This window comes from Oncorhynchus mykiss, chromosome 2 (genome assembly GCF_057628025.1).
Source record: "Oncorhynchus mykiss isolate SJ-2025 chromosome 2, ASM5762802v1, whole genome shotgun sequence".
Lineage (NCBI taxonomy): Eukaryota > Metazoa > Chordata > Actinopteri > Salmoniformes > Salmonidae > Oncorhynchus > Oncorhynchus mykiss.
In genome coordinates, this window is record NC_143023.1 from 74,154,708 (window position 1) to 74,176,269 (window position 21,562).

Sequence of the window (21,562 nt, forward strand, 5' to 3'; positions counted from 1 at the left end):
CTGTTGCCTAATCACTTTAACCCTACCTACATGTACTTAGCTACCTCAGTTACCTCGTACCCCTGCACATTGACTCGGTGCTGGTACTCCATATATATTTAGCATGTTATTTTTACTCGTCATTGTTATTCACTGTGTGTTTATTCCTCATGTAACTATTTATATTTTTTTCAATTAAATGTTTTCTCTTTAATTAACTCTGCATTGTACAGGACCCGCAAATAAACATTTTACTGTTAGTCTACACCTGTTGTTTACTTGCGAAGCATGAAACAAATGCAGCTAGCTAGTTTAGCCTACTGAAACACCCTGCTCAAACAGAGGGATGCTATGTTAGCTAACTGGCTATGACTTTCTAACACAACACTGGAACTCTTCCAAGTCAAGGTAAGCTTTTGGTACTAATCCGTTATTGCCACCGGGGACCGCCGGTAACTGTTAGTACACTAACATTGCTTCATGATTGTATCGGGTTTACTAACGCATTAGTTTTATTAGCCATGCTGACAAGGATGTTACTTTAGCTAATGTGGTAACAACAATGTAGGGTGTGTGTAGCGGTTTGGTTTGGAAAGGTTATTTCGCCTGGCCACATACAGCTGTGTTGTGCATTGAAACCCACAAGCGAAGGGAAGAGGTGAGAGGAGGAGAGTGCATGGATGCGAGAAGGAATAAAATGTGGCTGCTATGAAAGTGAACTGTCTTTACTCGTGATCAGGGGTGTATTCATTTCACCAATTCTGTTGAAATGGATTCTTAAACGGAAGTTTCTTAAACTGAAGCAAAAAGAACAAAACAGGGATCAACATACCTGAATCTGTCCAATAGAAAGTCTTGTTTGCAACTGTTGGACTAATGATTACACCCTATATCAGCTAGATGCAGGCAAGAGTTTGCAAGGTGGTACTGAATGTCACTGTCTGTCCATTTGTCATTGTCTGGAACCTAAAATGTATCTCTGTTACATTGAACAGGGTAAATGGAATATGAATGATAGTCAACCAATATGCTGTAATATAAATAAGGCCATGCTCATGAAAAAACAAATCGTCCTCCCTCATCTTAAACGGCACTGGCAAAGTGATATGCCCCAACGCAACTCTAAAGTCTAATACATCCACAGTCCGATTTCAACAAATGTGTAATATTTGTGGCTAGTTTCACACAGGTACGTGCGACGTCCCTATTGCTCCTGATATGTATGTAGTTCGCTAGCTAACTAACACATTTTCTCCGGTAGCTATTTAAAATAAGAGATTAACTTCAAGCAAAACATTAGAAAATGTAGCTGGCTAAATGCTTTCTATGATAAACCTGTTGGCAAAAAAATACCTTGCTCTTTCATTGTAAACTTCTTATGTTGTGTAGCTTAGTTGCTAGCCAAATAGCTTTACATTATTTTATTTTGTGTGAAAACTATAGTTGCACGCCCCCGAGTAGCGCAGCGGTCTAAGGCACTGCATTTCGGGTGCAAGAAGTCCCTGGTTCGAATCCAGGCTTAATCTCATCCGGCCGTGATTGGGAGTCCCATAGGGCCTCGTCCGGGTTTGGCCGTAATTGTAAATAAGAATGTGTTCTTAACTGACTTACCTAGTTAAATTAAAAAAATACATCAATCTCGGATCAATAGTCAATTTATGCGTGATCCGAAAACGCGGACGCCATATGGGTGGTATGGTGCAATTGCAAGCCAGATTGGAGGCACACAGAGGCCACATTTAACTCTACCGCATCGCCATACGCCTCTTACATTTTAGGCCTCCGCATTAACCGTAGGTGAGGGTGGGAGGTCCTGTTTAAACACAAACTCACTTCACATCTCTGAGCTGCTGGGAAAAGCGCAAGTATGAATGCCGACTTCTGCAGAGGCCATATCACCGTAAATGTTGCAAGGCCTATGCAGCGCTTTTAAAAAAATGTTTATGATGGTGTGCGTTTTTAAAATGCAGATTTCTAAAAGCTAAAGCGACCCCTGCCCTGTTGGCCTGGTAACTGTTGCAATGTAACATTAGCTAGCTAGGAAACGTCTGAAATGTGCAAGGCAAACGTAAATGACATGAGTTTCACTCCGAGCTGAAGCCTGGGCAGCTGCTATCTTAACCAACCTCTGGCTAAATCGTGGGCTTTATGGATCTCCACTAGTAACACTATAACTACATAGATACTGGAGATCCATAAAGCCCACTAGCAGCTGCCCAGGCTAACGCATAACTAACTATTTTACACTACTGTAAATAATACTGAATCTAAGACACCTTGACCTGTTGATATTTAGCTAAAGTTAGCTAGGTTTTTTTTTTTAAAGTCCCTGGCTTCTTTCGGCCTCCGACAAGTCGCGCCTTTACGGAGGCCAATCAGAAACGGTGGCGGTACATTTGAGTCCACAATTTTCCATCCGGTGCACCAGCAAAGGCATCAACACATAAACATCTTAAAGTCTGTTTGCTGTCCAGCAAATGACAATGTAAGAGTGTATGCTTTGATTTTAATTGTAATTCATGAAGTGTATTGATGAATTGGCAAGTACTAGACAGGTAGCTAGATAGCTGTTTTTTTTAGTGCAAGGTCGCTCATGAGAGTCGTGACACATCTAGTAGCAGATAGCTAACGTTAGCTAGCTCAGGTGGTGACAACAATCTGTGACTACTGCCGCGTTCATAACATATCCGGCCTCAAATACAACTGGGAACTGAGAGGGAGGGAAACCGTGTTTTGAACGGTCATCCAACTTGGCAGTCCAAGTCTGCAACTCGGGCCTCTTTCGAGAGCTCGGAGTTTCCGACCTAAAGATCACCGACGTCATGATTTTACCTGTTTATTGTCTTTCAACTTCCCAGTTGTTTTGAAAGCACCACCCCACAGAGTTTCTAAACCTCTTGGATCGTACTTTCTTGCTAGCTAGCTAGTTACAGCAACAGCACAGATTAATACAGCCTGTATTTCTTTGGTAACAACATCTGTCCTACAGTCCTAGCTAGCATCCTTATTTCTTGAAACATATCCATGTCCCACCCTGGCAGCTCAATCCATTGAAGATGGAAATGTATGTTTCCAGCATAAGCAAGCGTAATGGTGAATATTATTGCTGGACTTTTATATGTTACACATGACACTACTTTATGTTTTTGTTAATTTATTTGTTTGGTTTGTCTTTTTTAAATTTGTTTTTCTACTTTGCAGCCACAAAGACAGATCTGAGTTTGTTGCTGGAGTGTCTGAAGTACCAGATGAAATGTCCTGCTTCACAGAAACAAGCTCTTTTCACCATCTACTCCATCTGTCAACAGAGAGGTCTCTCACACGCCCACACAAACAGCAAATCTTCTGTAGATCGATGTAATAGACAAATGAACCACTAATAGTGATGTAATGTCACTGATTCTCTCTGTTTCAGAAGAGAATGTGGACTTCTTCAGAGAGATGGGAGGAGTGGTGTTTGTGTACAACCTCTCTAAATCCAGTGCTCACTCAGAGGTCAGGGAGACTGCTCAGTTCACACTGGGAATGCTGGCAGAGGCCAATGGTGTGTATGATGGTAGTGTACTTTAAGCAGTTTCTCTCTGATGCTGACGTACGTGTATTGTAAACACTGTGTGTATGTGCAGTGTACTGTAAGCAGGCCCTGTGTAGGAGGGAGACATTCAGTGATCTGGCAGAGTGTATGATGCAGCAGGACAGTCCACTGACCCAGAGGAGAGTAGCTGTCTACCTGCTCTCTGTCCTTGTCGCCAACAACCGTAAGAGCAGACAGGAAAAACTGACTTTGGGTTTCTTTGGTCCTGCTGGGGTTGAGAGTTGATTTCGAACAGAGGGTGATTGTCATGACGGGCAGGTGTTTTACCTGGTACAGCCAGAGGAGGATGGGGCTCCCCTGTCTAGTGCCTCTCAAGGTTTCTACCTTCCAGGGAGTTTTTCCTTGCCACTGTACTAGTGCTTGATTTTAAGCCCTGTTCACACTGCAGGACGTAATGCTGAAATCAGCTTTGCAGGAAAAATAATAGATTTGGATATGCAACAAAAAAAAGAATTTGAGTCACTTCTAAACCTCCAGTGTGAACAAGGCTTTATTGATGTTAATGTGAAAAGCACTAGACTGTATATATTGTACATACATATGTGGTTAATTGTGTGTGTGCTGCTTCAGGGTCTGGCCAGAAGTTCGCTCAGACCTCAGGCTGTCTGGATATCCTGCTGGACTTGTTCAGGTAAACACTGAAATGTACTTCACTGGGTTTCCGGCAGACATGGGTTGAAATAGACAACTAATTATATTTTACAATCAAGACCAGCATGGTCAAGAGGTGAGCAGATGATTACATTGTATTAAAGTAAAACTGTACAGGGCAACTCCAATTCAGGTTGATTGATGTTTGTTTCTCTCCCCAGGACTAGTTTCCCTCTCTCTGGTGAGGCCACAGTGAGACCTGCTAACGTCACTCAGCTGTTCCAACTCTGGACCTCTGTGTCCAGTGCTCTCTGTGGCTGTGTCAACAATCCCCAGAATGGTATTGTGTGTGTCTGTGTGTATTTGTGTCCTTGTACAGTGTTCTATGCAGCTGTACATTAAATAAACAAGGGTGGTTATGCATGTGTGTAACTTGGTGGACAAAGAAAATTGTTCTTTCCCTAGAGGAGAGCCAGTGTATGTGTGTGTCAGCCTTCCCCCTGGTCAAGGGCTGGCTGCAGCAGCTCTCTCACCCCTACGCAGAGATGGTTCAGCCCATCTGCTCCTTTATATCTATGACTGTTGCCAACAACCGTGAGTAAAACAGGGATGATACACTGACACTAATGTTTAGAGTCAGTTACTTACCTACTGTATGTATCAGTATCTTGTGATTGAAAAGGTATGTTAGCCTTTTTAACAGATTTTATTGAGTTGTCTTGTCACACACAGAATACTTAGGTTGCTTTTGCAATGGACAGTTTGTAATTGTAATCCGAGTAGTTTTATAAGTGCAGTGTTGTTTCTATTTCTAGGGCGGCCAGGCAAAGATCTTAAAGATAGATGCAGACCTTCAGTCTGTAGAGATTAGTGTCCTAGAGCGTTTTGGTTACTGTTCAAATGAAGGTTTATATCTCTCTCTTTCTCTCCCTGGTGTTAAGGAAGGATGGGTGCAGGCCTTTAGTCTGTAGAGGCTACAGTGTAGATTTATTGGTTTATCTGAACACTCATTATTCTGTATTCATCTCCTATCTCTGTGTCTCCCACTATCTATTTCTCTCGACCCCTCTCACAGATTGTGCTCAGGATAGTTTTTCCACAGTCGGCGGGCTCGGAAATCTGACACTCATTCTGATTCGCTTAGCCTCTGATGCATCCCACAGCCCATTGGCCTGTCAGCTGTCTGTCATCATGACCAAGACCCTGTCAGCCTGCATCATTGACAACCGTGAGTGACTCAATCCCTGAATCCCAAATCAACCCCTCTCCCCTGCTGCTAGGGCGAACTCACTCTCATACAGCCATGCAAACCAGCCCTCCTTAGGTAACCTGTCCATTTGATCCTCTCTCCCTCTACTATGCATAGCTGTGTTGGCGTCAGGTCTGGCAGGTTATGGTTTGGTTCCTCAGCTCCACTCCCTGCTGTCCAGCCCCAGCCTGGAGCCCCAAGACAGGCTCATTGTCATACTCACCCTGGGACACTGCACTGAGGCCTCTGGTATGGCTGGGACGCACAGCTTTATTTGCATCAAATAATGACGATAAAACATCTTACAATTCCAAAGAAAACATTAAGTTATTACAACAATGATAACTGCACAGTAATAACTGTGATAACTACAGTATTTATTTAATTCAATTCTCTCTTCTAGAGGAGCACCGGTCTCAGTTCTTACAGTGTGGAGGTCTGTCCCTCATCACTCTACTGACTGAGTCTACCAGTGAAGAGCTCAGGAAGGCTGCTGCCTTCATACTACAGACCTGCAGACAGGCTAGTGAGTACACACACAGGCCTGTATGCAAACATCAGATGTCAGTGTTGAAGTGAGTCTACCCATTTCATTATGTCCGTAGCATTGTCTTTCCTCTCATCCTGCTCCTCCCTGTCCTCCCAGCTGTGTTTCTGCGCGGTGCGGTTCATGGGGAGTCTCAGGGTCAGACTGCAGAGCTGGAGCCCCCTGTGGACCTGGAGGGGTACTGGAAGTCAGCACGAGACATGCTGCACAGGATCAACCAGCTGGAGAGACAACAGGCTCAGGTATATTACACCACACACACACATATACATGGCGGGAACCCGGTTACTGGGATTTACCACCCAAGACCATTCTCTTTTCCCGGGATAAATAACTGCGAGAAACTGGTCAATTATAATACATTATTTATATGAACAGCATGGCATGAAATGTAACTGTTAAATTGCATGATGAATTATCAACACTCAGGGTGGCGACAGACAGCCCATCTCAGTATGGAGAGCAGTTCACTATGCATGTAGACCTATCATCTCATCATGTTAACTTTTTTTCTTGTGACAGGTGCTGTAGGCCTGCATTTGCTGCAGCATAGTCTACAGTAATATAAAGAACAAATGCACATCTTTTGGGGGTCACCTTGTTTTTTAATTGTAAATACTTTTACAATTTTGTTGCAGTTGCAGAGTCACTCGAATATCGTTGCTTTAAATCAGTGCACGCCCAAGCACTCTCTTTCTCTCCATTAACTCCATTCAAATTGCATCCAAAATAGATAATCATGTTCTAGTTAAGCAATAAGGCACCAGGGGGTGTGGTATATGGCCAATTTACCACGGCTAAGGGCTGTTATGCACAACGCAACGCAGAGTGCCTGGATACAGCCCTTAGCCGTGGTATATTGGCATATATCACAAACACCCGAGGTGCCTTATTACTATTATAAACTGGTTACCAACATAATTGGAGCATTAAAAATAAATGTTTTGTTATACACGTGATATACGGTCTGATATACCACAGCTTTCAGCCAATCAGCATTCAGGGCTAGAACCACTCAGTTTGGTAGGTCGTCATTGTAAATAAGATTTTGTTCTTAACTGACTTGCCTAGTTAAATCAAATAAAAAACATACATTGATATATAGCCCTATATATAGATGTCCTAGCCTACCTCTTTCAGGTAATACATTCAATGCAGTATTAGCCTTATATTTAGCTAATTAATGATGGGTTATGCATAATAAGCTTCTAACGTATAGCCTCTGTCTCTTGTGCAAAACAAATGCACCTGTGCTCCACTGGCTTCTCCCATGCAGGATAATCTAGACTAGCGTTCTGGACATTTTTTTTGTTTGTATTTCTTATACCAATAAACTATTTGAAGAGGGAGGCAAGCTCTTGTTTGCTTAATGTTAAATACAGCAGCCAATAGAAGGTAGTTTGAAAGAAGAGCGAACGCGCGCTGGCGGTAGGCTATAGCGGTTATTTATTCAGACCCATAACCGTTCAATCAAACAAATAAAAATAACTTACATTTTCGTGAAGAGAAGTGAAAGCCTTCTGCATCTAATTCTAGTCCTATATTATTCAACGATGTCATTGTGTGTGTGTTGGGGTTGTTGAACAGGGAGCGGAGGAGGAGTGGGAGGGGGTTGAACCAAGTTCCCCAGACCGACAGAACCCTGCAGAATGGGAGAGGAAAGAGCTACTTTTACCCCTACCTCTACCCCCATCCTTATCCCTACCCCCTCACCACACCTCTTTACCATACCAGGAGTGGAATGGAGACAGGAGGTATGAGGAAAGAGAGCGTTGGAGAGGAGTAGAGAGTTGGGGTCAAGAGAGAAGAGAGGAGGGAGGAGGAGAAGAGAGGGGGATGTCCTGTGAACACACCCCAGTCTGGCCGGTTCTAGTGGGGAGGGGTGGGGATGGAGAGAGAGAGGATCTACACCATAGAGTCCTAGAGGAGAATCAACCCACAAACACAGGGCAGGACCTAACGGTGCGGGTCTAACACAGCTCTGGTCCACTCCACACACAATGGTTCTGTCCAGAAACAACCCCTACCCTCTAGGGGACGTCATGTCAATCTGAAGGAATTGGATAGGTATAATAAGAAATATGGTAGCTCCACCTTGCCCTGTGACATGTTGTTTCTGGACAGGACCAATCTATTTTACAGACACTGTACTAGGCTATCCAAGAGCACTGACTCTCTTGGGTATTTTATAGTAAGTTAAGTGTCAAGGTGTGTGTGTGTGTGTGTTTTGATCAGAAGCGTGTAAGGAGACAGACCAGTGAGGAGCCTCAGAAACGCAGCCACTGCAGCAGAGAGAGTGAGAGGGAGAAGAGAACACACACACAAAGGCACACCACTCTGCACGTGTACACACTTGGAAACACACAACCAGAGAAGGACAGGGGCTTGGCAGCTAAGAGAAATACTTATCCTCTCTACACAAACACACTCACAGAGAAAGGCACAAACACAGCATCACACACACAGACCGAGAACCGCAGAGACAAGCACCTTGGCATGAGAGAGCAGGCTCACACACCGTCTGTGTCAGCCGTGGGCTATGCTGGACCTGGTAGAGCTAGTGTCCCTGGGCAGCCCCGTGATGGAGAGGATGAGAGGTGTTCTGTATATCTGGGGACAGGAACACTGGTCCCTTCCTCCTCCAGTCCACTAGAAGGACACTCCCAGACACACACACACAGGTCAGCACTCTGCACTATATGCAAATGCTGTATTTATTGAAACATGATTCTTGTGAAGTGTTTCATGTCGATGTTATGTAAGAAATGTAATTTGTGTCCCATTCTTCTCTCCCTCATGGTGTGTGTTTTAGCCAAGTGTTCAAGTGCCCAGCTCCAGGCAAGCCAGGAATGAGCAGGCAGAAGAAACCGTTGGATGAGGAAGGTACAAAAATGTCAATGGGATAAAGTGACAATGCAAAACTGTCTACACTATGTATACAAAAATATGTGGACACCCCTTGAAATTAGTGTATTTGGCTGTTTCAGCCACACCCGTTGCTGACAGGTATAAAATAGAGCACACAGCCATGCAATCTCCATAGACAAACATTGTCAGTAGAATGGTCTTACTGAAGAGCTCAGTGACTTTCAACGTGGCACCGTCATAGGATGCCACCTTTCTAACAAGTCAGTTTGTCAAATTTCTGCCCTGCTAGAGCTGCCTCGGTCAACTGTAAGTCCTGTTATTGTGAAGTGGAAACGTCTAGGAGCAACAACGGCTCAGCCGCGAAGTGGTAGGCCACGCAAGCTCACAGAACGGGACCGCGGATTGCTGAAGCGCGTAGCACGTAAAAATAATCTGTCGTCATTTGCAATACTACCTACTGAGTTCGACACTGCGTCTGGAAGCAACGTCAGCACAAGAACTGTTCATCGAGAGCTTTATGAAATGGGTTTCCATGGCCGACCAGCGGCACACAAACCTAAGATCAACATGCACAATGCCAAGTGTCGGCTGGAGTGGTGTAAAGCTTGCCTCCATTGGACTCTGGAGCATTGATAACGCTTTCTCTGGAGTGATGAATCACACTTCACCATCTGGAAGTCCAACAGATGAATCGGGGTTTGGCAGATGCCAGTACAACACTACCTGCCCCAATAGTGCCAACTGTAAAGTTTGGCGGAGGAGGAATAATGGTCTGGGCCTGTTTTTAATGGTTCAGGCTCCTTAGTTCCAGCGAAGGAAATCTTAGCTCTACAGCATTCTAGACAATTCTGTGCTTACAACTTTGTGGCACCTTTTGGATGAATTGGAACGCCGACTGCGAGCCAGGCCTAATCACCCAACATCGTTGCCCGACCTCACTAATGCTCTTGTGGCTGAATGGAAGCAAGTCCCCGCAGCAATGTTCCAACAACTAGTGGAAAGCCGTACCAGAATGGTGGAGGCTGTTATAGAAGGGGGGGGACCAACTCCATGTTAATGCCCATGATTTTAGAATGAGATGTTTGACAAGTAGCTGTCTACATACTTTTGTTCATGTAGTGTATCTATTTATCTATAGCTCTGAAAAAAGCTTAACTGTCTCTTAGCAAAACCGTGTTCACCCAGCTGTTTCCTTCTCCCTAGGCTGTGTGTTCGGTTTGGTGACCAGCCGGTCGTTCCCTGTCCTCCAAAGGAACTGTCCCCACAGCTGTGACCTGCACCTGGTATTGCAGCAGGCCACACACAGCTACACACAGCACCTCCGAGATATACGCAGGAGGAGAGAAATACACACAACGGGACAGAGAGAGACTCAGCGAGGGACACAGAGCGTCTGGGATCACTGCAGAGATAAGATTCCTGAAGTGCTGAACACACCCACACACCGATGTGATTTGAATTGGGATATGTGTCCTGTTGCAACAGAGGCCAGTCTGACTCCTGTCTGTAAAGGAGCCCTCCTGAGGAGCTTCTCAACCAACAGCGGACAACGCAACACTGATCACAACCGTAAGATTCACCATCTCAACAAAATATTTGCATATCCCCTCTGTCTTTTCTGTGAAAAACAATAATATATTATATAGTTCTCTCGCCCCTCCATGTTTTCTCTCTTAGATGTGAGTCTCACTCCCCTTGAGACCTGTGTTCCATGTGAAGGTATCGCTCGGAATCCTTTGCATAAAGGTCTGATGAAGAGCCTCTCTTCTGTGACCAGCAGGGGGCAGGAGAGAGGAGGTACTGTATGTTCAGACACCATGACAACACCTTAGCCTTTATTTTACCCAGCCAATAATGAGATAACCGTATCGTTTCTCATGTATCATCTGTGTGTGTGTGGCATCATCACTGTGTGCCCTCAGGCCCCTACACCACCACTTCCACATAGTGCGTATGTTATCGTGTGTGTATGCATGTGTCTGTTCCAATGTTTGTGTTGCTTCACAGTTCCTGCTGTTCCATAAGGTTTTTTAAAATCTAATTTTACTGCTTGCGTCAGTTACTTGATGTGGAATAGAGTTCCATGTAGTCATGGCTCTACGTAATACTGTGTGTCTCCCATAGTCTGTTCTGGACTTGGGGAATGTGAAGAGACCTCTTGTGGCATGTCTTGTGGGGTATGCATGGGTGTCCGAGCTGTGTACTAGTAGTGTCAATACTAGAGGTCGACCGATTAATCGGCATGGTCTGGCTGATTAATGGCATGGCCGATTATTTAGGGCCGATTCAAGCTTTCATAACAATCGGTAATCGGCATTTTTGGATGCCGATTACGTTGCAATCCACTGCACTCACCTGTTACGTGAGTGCAGCAAGGAGCCAAGGTAAGTTGCTAGATAGCATTAAACTTCTAAAAATCAATCTTAACATAATCACTACCGTAATTTCCGGACTATAAGCCGCTACTTTTTTTCCCACGCTTTGAACCTCGCGGTTTATACAATGACGCGGCTAATTTATGGATTTTTCCCGCTTTCACAAGATTCATGCCGACAAAAAACTGAGTACCGTCACATAATGTGACGTAAATCGAGCGCGCTCAAACTTCCCATCATTCTGATTACGGTAGTAATTTTGTCACCCTCATCATGGCAAAGACACGGAGAAATTCATATGATGCAGCTTTCAAGTTGAAGGCGATCGATCTGGCTGTTGGAAAAGGAAATAGAGCTGCTGCACGGGAGCTTGGCCTTAATGAGTCGATGATAAGACGTTGGAAACAGCAGCGTGAGGAACTGACTCAGTGCAAAAAGACAACAAAAGCTTTCAGAGGGAAGAAAAGCATACGGAGTGTTACGGCAAGCGACCGGGAGGATTCTTTCACAAGAACAAGGCATTGCTCATGTTGGACAGCATGAGGGCCCACATAACAGATTCTGTGAAAGAAGCCATCAAGAGGACAAACTCAATTCCAGCTGTGATTCCTGGGGGCACAACAAAGTATTTGCAGCCACTCGACATCAGTGTAAATCGTGCATTTAAGGTGGCGCTCCGTGTTCAGTGGGACGCTTGGATGACAAGTGGGGAGAAATCCTTCACTAAAACGGGCCGCATGCAAAGAGCCACTTATGGTCAAGTCTGCCAGTGGGTCCAGACAGTGTGGAGCATTGTCAAAAAATCCACTATCATCAACGGGTTTCGAAAGGCTGGACTGCTGCGTGTTGTTGAGGGCAGCATGAGCTCAGCGGGGAATTTGCCTCCGGATGAAAGTGACGAGAGCGACAATGAAAACGATCCAACATCGGATGAAGCAATTCTGAGGCTATTCAACTCCGACACCGAAGGAGATGACTTCAGTGGTTTCAGTGCACAGAAGGAGGAAGATAGTGACCAATGACTTCCTTGGTAGGCTACTGTTTAATTTTTAACACAGGCCATGTTTCGTTACAAGCCGTGTTTCGTTTAAAGGCTGTGTAAAGTTAATTTGTTTCAATGTACCGGTAGGCACCTGCGGCTTATTTATGTACAAAATACTTATTTTTTTTTAAATCAGTGGGTGCGGTTTATATTCAGGTGCGCTTAATAGTCCAGAAATTACGGTAGTTAACTACACATGGTTGATGATAATACTAGTTTAACTAGCTTGTCCTGCGTTGCATATAATCAATGCGGTGCCTGTTAATTTATCATCGAATCACAGCCTACTTCGCCAAACGGGTGATTTAACAAAAGCGCATTCGCGGAAGAAAAGCACTATCGTTGCACCAATGTCCCTAACCATAAACATCAATGCCTTTCTTAAAATCAATATACAAGTATATATTTTTTTAAACCTGCATATTTGGATAAGATAAATTCATGTTAGCAGGCAATATTAACTAGGGAAACCTCTTGCGTTCAGTGCGAGCAGAGTCAGGGTATATGCAGCAGTTTAGGCCGCCTGGCTCGTTGCAAACTGTGTGAAGACCATTTATTCCTAACAAAGACCGTAATTATTTTGCTAGAATTTTACATAATTATGAAATAACATTGAAGGTTGTGCAATGTAACAGCAATATTTAGACTTAGGGTTGCCACCCGTTCGATAAAATGCGGAACGGTTCTGTATTTCACTGAAAGAATAAACGTTTAGTTTTCGAAATGGTAGTTTCTGGATTTGACCATATTAATGACCTAAGGCTCATATTTCTGTGTGTTTATTATATTATAATTAAGTCTATGCTATGATATTTGATAGAGTGGTCTGACTGAGCGGTGGTAGGCAGAAGCAGGCTCGTAAGCATTCATTCAAACAGCACTTTCTGCATTTTCCAGCAGCTCTTTGCAATGCTTGAAGCACAGCGCTGTTTATGATTTATCAACTCTCAAGATTATGGCAATACTATAGTGCCTATAAGAACATCCAATAGTCAAAGGTATATGAAATACAAATGGTATAGAGAGAAGTAGTCCTATAATTCCTATAATAACTACAACCTAAAACTTCTTAACTGGGAATATTGAAGACTCATGTTAAAAGGAACCATCAGCTTTCATATGTTCTCATGTTCTGTGCAAGGAACTGAAACTTTTGCTTTTTTACATGGCACATATTGCATTTTTATTTTCTTCTCCAACACTGTTTTTGCATTTATTTAAACCAAATTGACCAAATTGTTTAATTTTTTATTTGGAAAAATGTATTTTATTTATGTATTATATTAAGTTAAAATAAGTGTTCATTCAGTATTGTTGTAATTGTCATTATTACATATATATATATATATATATATATATATATTCGGTGTCGGCTTTTTTTGGTCCTCCAATAATCGGTATCGACGTTGAAAAATCATAATCGGTAGACCTCTCGTCAATACCTCTCATAAATAAAAGTAGTTGAAGTCAATCTCTCCATAACTTTCAGACAGGAGAGATTGACATGCATATTATTAATATTAGCTCTCTGAGTACATCCAAGGGCCAGCCATGCTGCCCTGTTCTGAGCCAATTGCAATTTTATTTTTTGTGGCACCTGACCACACGACTGAATACTGTCCAGGTGCGAGGACCTGTAGGACCTGCATTGTTGATAGTGTTGTTAAGAAGGCAGAGCATTGCTTTATTTTTGACAGAATTCTCCCCATCTTAGCTACTACTGCATCAATATGTTTTGACCATGACAGTTTACAATCTAGTGTTACTCCAAGCAGTTTAGTCATCTCAACTTGCTCAATTTCCATATTATTTATTACAAGATTTAGTTGAGGTTTAGGGTTTAGTGACTGTTTTGTTCCAAATACAAAGCTTTTAGTTTTAGAAATATTTAGGGCAAACTTATTCCTTTCCACCCACTCTGAAACTAACTGCAGCTCTTTGTTGAGTGTTGCAGTCATTTCAGCCGCTGTAGTAGCTGACGTGTATAGTGTTGAGTCATCAGCATATATAGAAACTCTGGCTTTACTCAGTCAATGGCATGTCTTTAGTAAAATTTGAAAAAAGCAAGGTGCCCAAACAGCTAACCTGGGGAATTCCTGGTTCTAACTGGATTATAATTGATAGGCTTCCATTAAAGAACACCCTCTGTGTTCTGTTAGACAAGTAACTCTTTATCCACATTATAGCAGGGGGTGTAAAGCCATAACACACAGGTTTTTTCCAGCAGTAGACTATGATCAATCATTTCAAAAGCTGCACTGAAGTCTAACAAGACAGCCTCCACAATAATTTTATCATCAATTCCTCTCAGCCAATCATCAGTAATTTCATAATCATAATCATTTTGCACGCCCAATTTTTCAGTTTTTGATTTGTTAAAAAAGTTTGAAATATCCAATAAATGTCGTTCCACTTCATGATTGTGTCCCACTTGTTGTTGATTCTTGTTTGAAGCCTGAAATGTGGCAAAAGGTCGCAAAGTTCAAGGGGGCCGAATACTTTCGCAAGGCACTACTTATCAACAGAGATCATGTACATTATCAAGCATTTGACACGTTATCAAGATACTGATTGTTAGCACTTTGTGGTCTGTAGCAGCTTCCCACCAGAATGGGCTTTAGGTTAGGCAGATGAACCTGGAGCCATATTACTTCAACAGTATTTAACATTAGATCGTCTCTAAGCTTTACAGGAATGTGGTTCTGAATATAGACAGCAACACCGCCTCCCTTGGCATTTCTGTATTTTCAGTAGATGTTATAACCATGTATTGCTACCACTGTATTATCAAAGGTATTATCTAAGTCAGTTTCAGAGATGGTCAGCATATAAATGTAATCTTATGCAAGCAAGTTATTGACTTCATGGACCTTGTTTTTTAGGCTACATATACAACTCATTGTCACAATGGTAGGGATTAACTGAGGTCTGTTCAACGCTGGTCCGACCAATCTGATTCCACGCTCCAAGACAGCTTCCATCACGTGGACTGGGATATGTTTCATATTGCGTCAAACAACAACATTGACGAATACGCTGATTCGGTGAGCGAGTTCATTAGAACGTGCGTTGAATATGTCGTTCCCATAGCAACGATTAAAACATTCCCAAACCAGAAACCGTGGATTGATGGCAGCATTCGCGTGAAACTGAAAGCGCAAACCACTGCTTTTAATCAGGGCAAGGTGACCGGAAACATGACCGAATACAAACAGTGTAACTATTCCCTCCGCAAGACAATCAAACAAGCTAAGTGTCAGTATAGAGACAAAGTAGAATCGCAATTCAACGGCTCAGACACAAGAGGTATGTGGCAGGGTTTACAGTCAATCACGGATTACAAAAAGAAAACCAGCCCCGTCACGGACCATGATGCCTTGCTCCCAGGCAGACTAAATAACTTTTTTGCCCGCTTTGAGGACAATACAGTGCCACTGACACGGCCCGCAACCAAAACATGCAGACTCTCCTTCACTGCAGCCGAGGTGAGTAAAACATTTAAACGGGTTAACCCTCGCAAGGCTGCAGGCCCAGACGGCATCCCCAGCCGCGCCCTCAGAGCATGCGCAGACCAGCTGGCTGGTGTGTTTACGGACATATTCAATCAATCCCTATCACAGTCTGCTATTCCCACATGCTTCAAGAGGGCCACCATTGTTCCTGCTCCCAAGAAAGCTAAGGTAACTGAGCTAAACGACTACCGCCCCGTAGTACTCACTTCCGTCATCATGAATTGCTTTGAGAGACTAGTCAAGGACCATATCATCTCCACCCTACCTAACACCCTAGACCCACTCCAATTTGCTTACCGCCCAAATAGGTCCACAGACGGTGCAATCTCAACCACACTGCACACTGCCCTAACCCATCTGGACAAGAGGAATACCTATGTGAGAATGCTGTTCATCGACTACAGCTCAGCATTTAACACCATAGTACCCTCCAAACTCGTCATCAAGCTCGAGACCCTGGGTCTCGACCCCGCCCTGTGCAACTGGGTACTGGACTTCCTGACGGGCCGCCCCCAGGTGGTGAGGGTAGGCAACAACATCTCCACCCCGCTGATCCTCAACACTGGGGCCCCACAAGGGTGCGTTCGGAGCCCTCTCCTGTACTCCCTGTTCACCCACGACTGCGTGGCCACGCACGCCTCCAACTCAATCATCAAGTTTGCGGACGACACAACACTGGTAGGCTTGATTACCAACAACGACGAGACGGCCTACAGGGAGGAGGTGAGGGCCCTCGGAGTGTGGTGTCAGGAAAATAACCTCACACTCAACATCAACAAAACTAAGTAGATGATTGTGGACTTCAGGAAACAGCAGAGGGAACACCCCCCTATCCACATCGATGGAACAGTAGTGGAGAGGGTAGTAAGTTTTAAGTTCCTCGGCGTACACATCACAGACAAACTGAATTGGTCCACCCACACAGACAGCATCGTGAAGAAGGCGCAGCAGCGCCTCTTCAACCTCAGGAGGCTGAAGAAATTCGGCTTGTCACCAAAAGCACTCACAAACTTCTACAGATGCACAATCGAGAGCATCCTGTCAGGCTGTATCACCGCCTGGTACGGCAACTGCTCCGCCCACAACCGTAAGGCTCTCCAGAGGGTAGTGAGGTCTGCACAACGCATCACCGGGGGCAAACTACCTGCCCTCCAGGACACCTACACCACCCAATGTCACAGGAAGGCCATAAAGATCATCAAGGACAACAACCACCCGAGCCACTGCCTGTTCACCCCGCTATCATCCAGAAGGCGAGGTCAGTACAGGTGCATCAAAGCTGGGACCGAGAGACTGAAAAACAGCTTCTATCTCAAGGCCATCAGACTGTTAAACAGCTACCACTAACATTGAGTGGCTGCTGCCAACACACTGACTCAACTCCAGCCACTTTAATAATGGGAATTGATGTAAAATATATCACTAGCCACTTTAAACAATGCTACTTAATATAATGTTTACATACCATACATTATTTATCTCATATGTATACATATATACTGTACTCTATATAATCTACTGCATCTTTATGTAATACATGTATCACTAGCCACTTTAAACTATGCCACTTTGTTTACATACTCATCTCATATGTATATACTGTACTCGATACCATCTACTGCATCTGGCCTATGCCGCTCTGTACCATCATTCATTCATAAATCTTTATGTACATATTCTTTATCCCTTTACACTTGTGTGTATAAGGTAGTAGTTTTGGAATTGTTAGCTAGATTTCTCGTTGGTTATTACTGCATTGTCGGAACTAGAAGCACAAGCATTTCGCTACACTCGCATTAACATCTGCTAACCATGTGTATGTGAAAAATAAAATTTGATTTTGATTTGATTTAACTGAGCTGGTCCTGGATCATATACCAGTCATTGTTTCTAGGCATCCTTGAAATGCATGTACAGAGTCCAGGAGCCAAGATGATTTGGATGGACTCTTGTCATTCCTGTACAGTATCTTCTGTTTCCAGAAGGTGTCAAAGTTACTAGTACAAGTGACTCCAGCAGAGCTACAGTAGTCTTTTAGCCAGATGTGTAATGCCAGCAGTCTGCTTAATCTTTCACAACGATGGTACTGGACCTGAAATTATTGGGTGTTTTTGGAGTCTTTTAATACTAAAATCAGTTATTTTAAAATCAATTTTCAAATGTTCTGAGCTATCCCTCCTGATGTTGTTTGACCCCACATGGACTACGACAGTGTCAGCTCCCGGCATCTGTGGTAGAACAGCGGGAAGCAGCCTTGTTATGTCCTGTACTCATGCTCCTGTGGTAGAACAGTCGGAAGCAGCCTTGTTATGTCCTGTACTCATGCTCCTTGGTAGCACAGGGTTTTTGCCTTGGGGACCGAGATGTTTCTCATCATAGAGCTGCATATGATGACAGTTGGTGATGTTGAATGGGCCGTTCTCTCAGGCAGCCTCATGGTCTAGTGAGGCTGGGAGTTCCTAGGATCTGAACCCGAGGTAGAAGCCACCGGAGAGGGAGACAGAGCCGAGAATGAAGAAGCAGGTACCTCTGGATCCGATCTTGATTGGGAAGTCACCACGGACGAAGGCCCCGGAACCTCTGGTTCCAGGGCGGCAAAAGTCCAATATTTAGAAAATTGTCTGCTTACATGCAAAACATTTTGGGACTGTATCAACAGTGGACTAATGAGTGGATTTACCCTTTAAGTTAGATGCTGGTAACAGGCTGCTATGAAGTTACAACTAATATGCGAATTGAATGTGTTTTTCCCCCCGTGGGATTCCTGGTCTCCAGTGTATTCCTTGTAGCACAGAGAAATCTTCTCACACTGGCTGATAGCTAGTCAACTCTGTTACTGACCTCTACAGCTGTATAACACAACACTAGCTAGTTTACACTGTTCTAGAGAGGTACAGTTGTACAACTCCAGCTAGTTTACACTGTTCTAGAGAGGTACAGTTGTACAACTCCAGCTAGTTTACACTGTTCTAGAGAGGTACAGTTGTACAACTCCAGCTAGTTTACACTGTTCTAGAGAGGTACAGTTTTACAACTCCAGCTAGTTTGCACTGTTCTAGAGAGGTACAGTTGTACAACTCCAGCTAGTTTACACTGTTCTAGAGAGGCACAGTTGTACAACTCCAGCTAGTTTACACTGTTCTAGAGAGGTACAGTTGTACAACTCCAGCTAGTTTACACTGTTCTATACCAGTACAACTCCAGCTAGTTTACACTCTTATAGCGCTCTAATCGTGTAGCAGTGTCCACCTCTTCTGTGTGTTGATTCACAGTTCACAGATTTACTCTGCTCTTTTTGAGCACCTTTCCTCCTTCAAAGAAATACTACACTCTTTCTTTGTCTGTTCGTTTTTCTTTTGCTCTCTAACCCACTTTCCCTCTCTGTTTTTCTCTCTTGCTTTCTCCCCCCCGCATTCTCTCTCTGCCCCTCTCATGCTCCATTTATCCTTATTTCTCCCTTTTTCCCTCTCTGGTCAGTGAATCTCTTCTGTGTTCTATTGTTCTGGTAGCAGGCAGCTGTATTAGGCCTGACTGATGACCTAATGTCACTTCCAATGAAGAAGAAAAAGAGGGAGAGATTGTATTTTCTCTTTATTTGATTGTGTCTCTGTTTACCTCAATGAGCTGTTGGTCTCTGCTCACAATGAGGCTTGACACGTCTGTTCTTTGCTTACTGTCTCCCTCTTCTTTTTTTTCTCACACTTTCACACACACGCACACACATGCAGACAGAAGGGAGGACGGTGTCATGGATGGGGAGGACGGTGTCATGGATGGGGAGGACGGTGTCATGGATGGGGAGGACGGTGTCATGGATGGGGAGGACGGTGTCATGGATGATCAGCAGAAGACTCTTTCTATGGGAAACCCATCTTTGACTGTAAGAGAGATGAGTATGTCGGGAGTTTGTGACTGTATCCAGATGTCTCTGTAGAAGTGAGTGTTGAATTGGAGGTTAATCTATAGTGGATGGACTGTATAGAACGACCAGTGTTCTAGTAATCAGGTAATGTGGGAGCAGAGACCACTATGCCTGTGTGTGTGTAGTAGGGGAATGTTATCCAGAGGTATGTGTGTCATGGTGTCCTCTGTCTTGCAGCAGAGCAGTTCCAAAACCAAGGAAAAGAGGGTGAATACCAATGAGGTGTGTTTGTGTTTTGTCTCATGTCCTCTGTCTGTCTCTCTCTCTCTTACTGTTCTTTACCCTGCATTCTCCTACATTCCTTGTACATTGACCCCCCCCCCTCTCTCAATTCAATTTCAGTTTAAGGGGCTTTATAGGAAACATGTTTATATTGCCAAAGCAAGTGAAATGGAAAATTAAACAGTAAACATTACTTACATAACGACATGTACAATTTTGTATATATACAGTGTTGTAATGATGTGCAAATCATTCAAGTACAAAGGGGAAAATAAATAAACATATAGGTTGTATTTACAATGGTGTTTGTTCCACTGGTTGCCCTTTTGTGGAAACGGGTCACAAATCGTGCTGCTGTGATGCACACTGTGGAATTTCACCCAATAGATATGGGAGGCAATCCAAATTTGATTTGTTTTCAAATTCTTTGTGGGTCTGTAATCTGAGGGAAATGTCTGTCTAATATGGTCATACATTTGGCAGGAGGTTAGGGAGTGCATCTCAGTTTCCACCTCATTTTGTGGGCAGTGTGCACATAGCCTGTCTGCTCTTGAGAGCCAGGTCTGTCTTCAGCGACCTCTATCTATTTACAGAGGAGGGAGAGGAGGAACTTCAGCCGTGAGGAGGAGAGTTATCTGTGTCGCGGTATAGAGCGGTTTGGTCCATCCTGGAACTCCATCCTTTGGGCCTATCCGTTCCAGCCGGGACGCACCAACGTTGACCTGGCCAAGAAATACAAACGCCTGCAGGTGATAGGCATCAACAATGGTTTTACAAAAATGTATGTATGTATGTCACTGACTTCAATTTCAGTTGGTGAGTATTCAACTGACCCTGCTCTCTTGTCATTTTTTGGGTCTTGTTCTCCATTTTGTTCCGTCTCTCTCATTCTCTCTTTCTCTCCCTACAGGCTAAAGCCCAGGGTATGGATTCAGACTCCATGAGATCCTAGAAGAACACATTGTCTATTGTACATAAATCACAGTCAGATATTTGAAATACTCTAATGTAATATTCAATAATAGTTTAAATACTATAATTTAGTCCCCAGTTTGAAATGAATTACTATGCTGTGCTACTGTAAATAAAATAAAATGTTTTATTTAATTTAGTACTATATTTGAAATATGTTCATTTCATGGTCATGGAGGATTAATGAAGGGTCCGTTCTGTATTTCTCAACCTTGTTTTTTTACACAGCAGTATTTTTCTGCCTATTTGAAGTAGTTGGAATGTTGTTTGGAATAGAAAAGTTGAAATTATTTGTGTAATGATTTGCACTTGACGATTTCATAATTTATCTTGTTGATTGTTAATGTATGGATTGAGATTGAAATGGTTGTTCACTCCTCATCCCCTGAAGTTGTTTGTATTGAATTAAACAGAAGGGTGTCTGTATGCAGTGATGTGTGTCAGTCACTGTCTGATAATCTAAAACATACATGAAACATAGGAGACCGTGTGGGAGAAGAAAAGATATGTGAAAGATATATTTGCGTTTCAGTGGCCTACGGCCGACAGACATTGAATACTGTATCTTGATGTATTTGAGTCTGGATTTGGATACAGGGATTGTGTTCTCATTGGGAAAACAACAGCAGGAGCTCATACTTTTGTTGGACCTGACTGTCTAAAATGACGTTGGAGGTGGCTTATGGTA

The 21,562-nt window shown here is 43.5% G+C and overlaps 1 protein-coding gene across 6 annotated transcripts; it reads left to right on the forward strand.

Annotated features, from left to right (window-relative positions):
* The first annotated feature begins 1,148 nt into the window (after positions 1-1,148).
* Positions 1,149-21,300, forward strand: LOC110496029 (telomere repeats-binding bouquet formation protein 1). Of its 6 annotated transcripts, none has more exons than XM_021571668.3 (21): positions 1,163-1,199; positions 3,021-3,072; positions 3,181-3,291; positions 3,395-3,523; positions 3,606-3,737; positions 4,145-4,205; positions 4,387-4,505; positions 4,631-4,759; positions 5,241-5,393; positions 5,532-5,663; positions 5,818-5,940; positions 6,061-6,203; positions 7,549-7,923; positions 8,197-8,642; positions 8,774-8,844; positions 10,033-10,398; positions 10,507-10,626; positions 19,487-19,638; positions 19,858-19,902; positions 20,496-20,651; positions 20,813-21,300. In XM_021571668.3, the coding sequence occupies exons 2-21, from the start codon at positions 3,036-3,038 to the stop codon at positions 20,852-20,854; spliced, it is 3,042 nt and encodes a 1,013-aa protein (XP_021427343.3). In that variant the 5' UTR covers positions 1,163-1,199; positions 3,021-3,035; the 3' UTR covers positions 20,855-21,300. The 6 variants fall into 6 exon arrangements, 4 of the variants coding, with proteins under 4 accessions (XP_021427360.3, XP_021427343.3, XP_021427335.3 ...); XM_021571660.3 differs by lacking the exon at positions 1,163-1,199 and adding an exon at positions 2,181-2,464; XM_090207133.1 differs by lacking the exon at positions 1,163-1,199 and adding an exon at positions 2,181-2,464 and having other exon boundaries at positions 19,861-19,902.
* Positions 21,301-21,562: the final 262 nt, after the last annotated feature.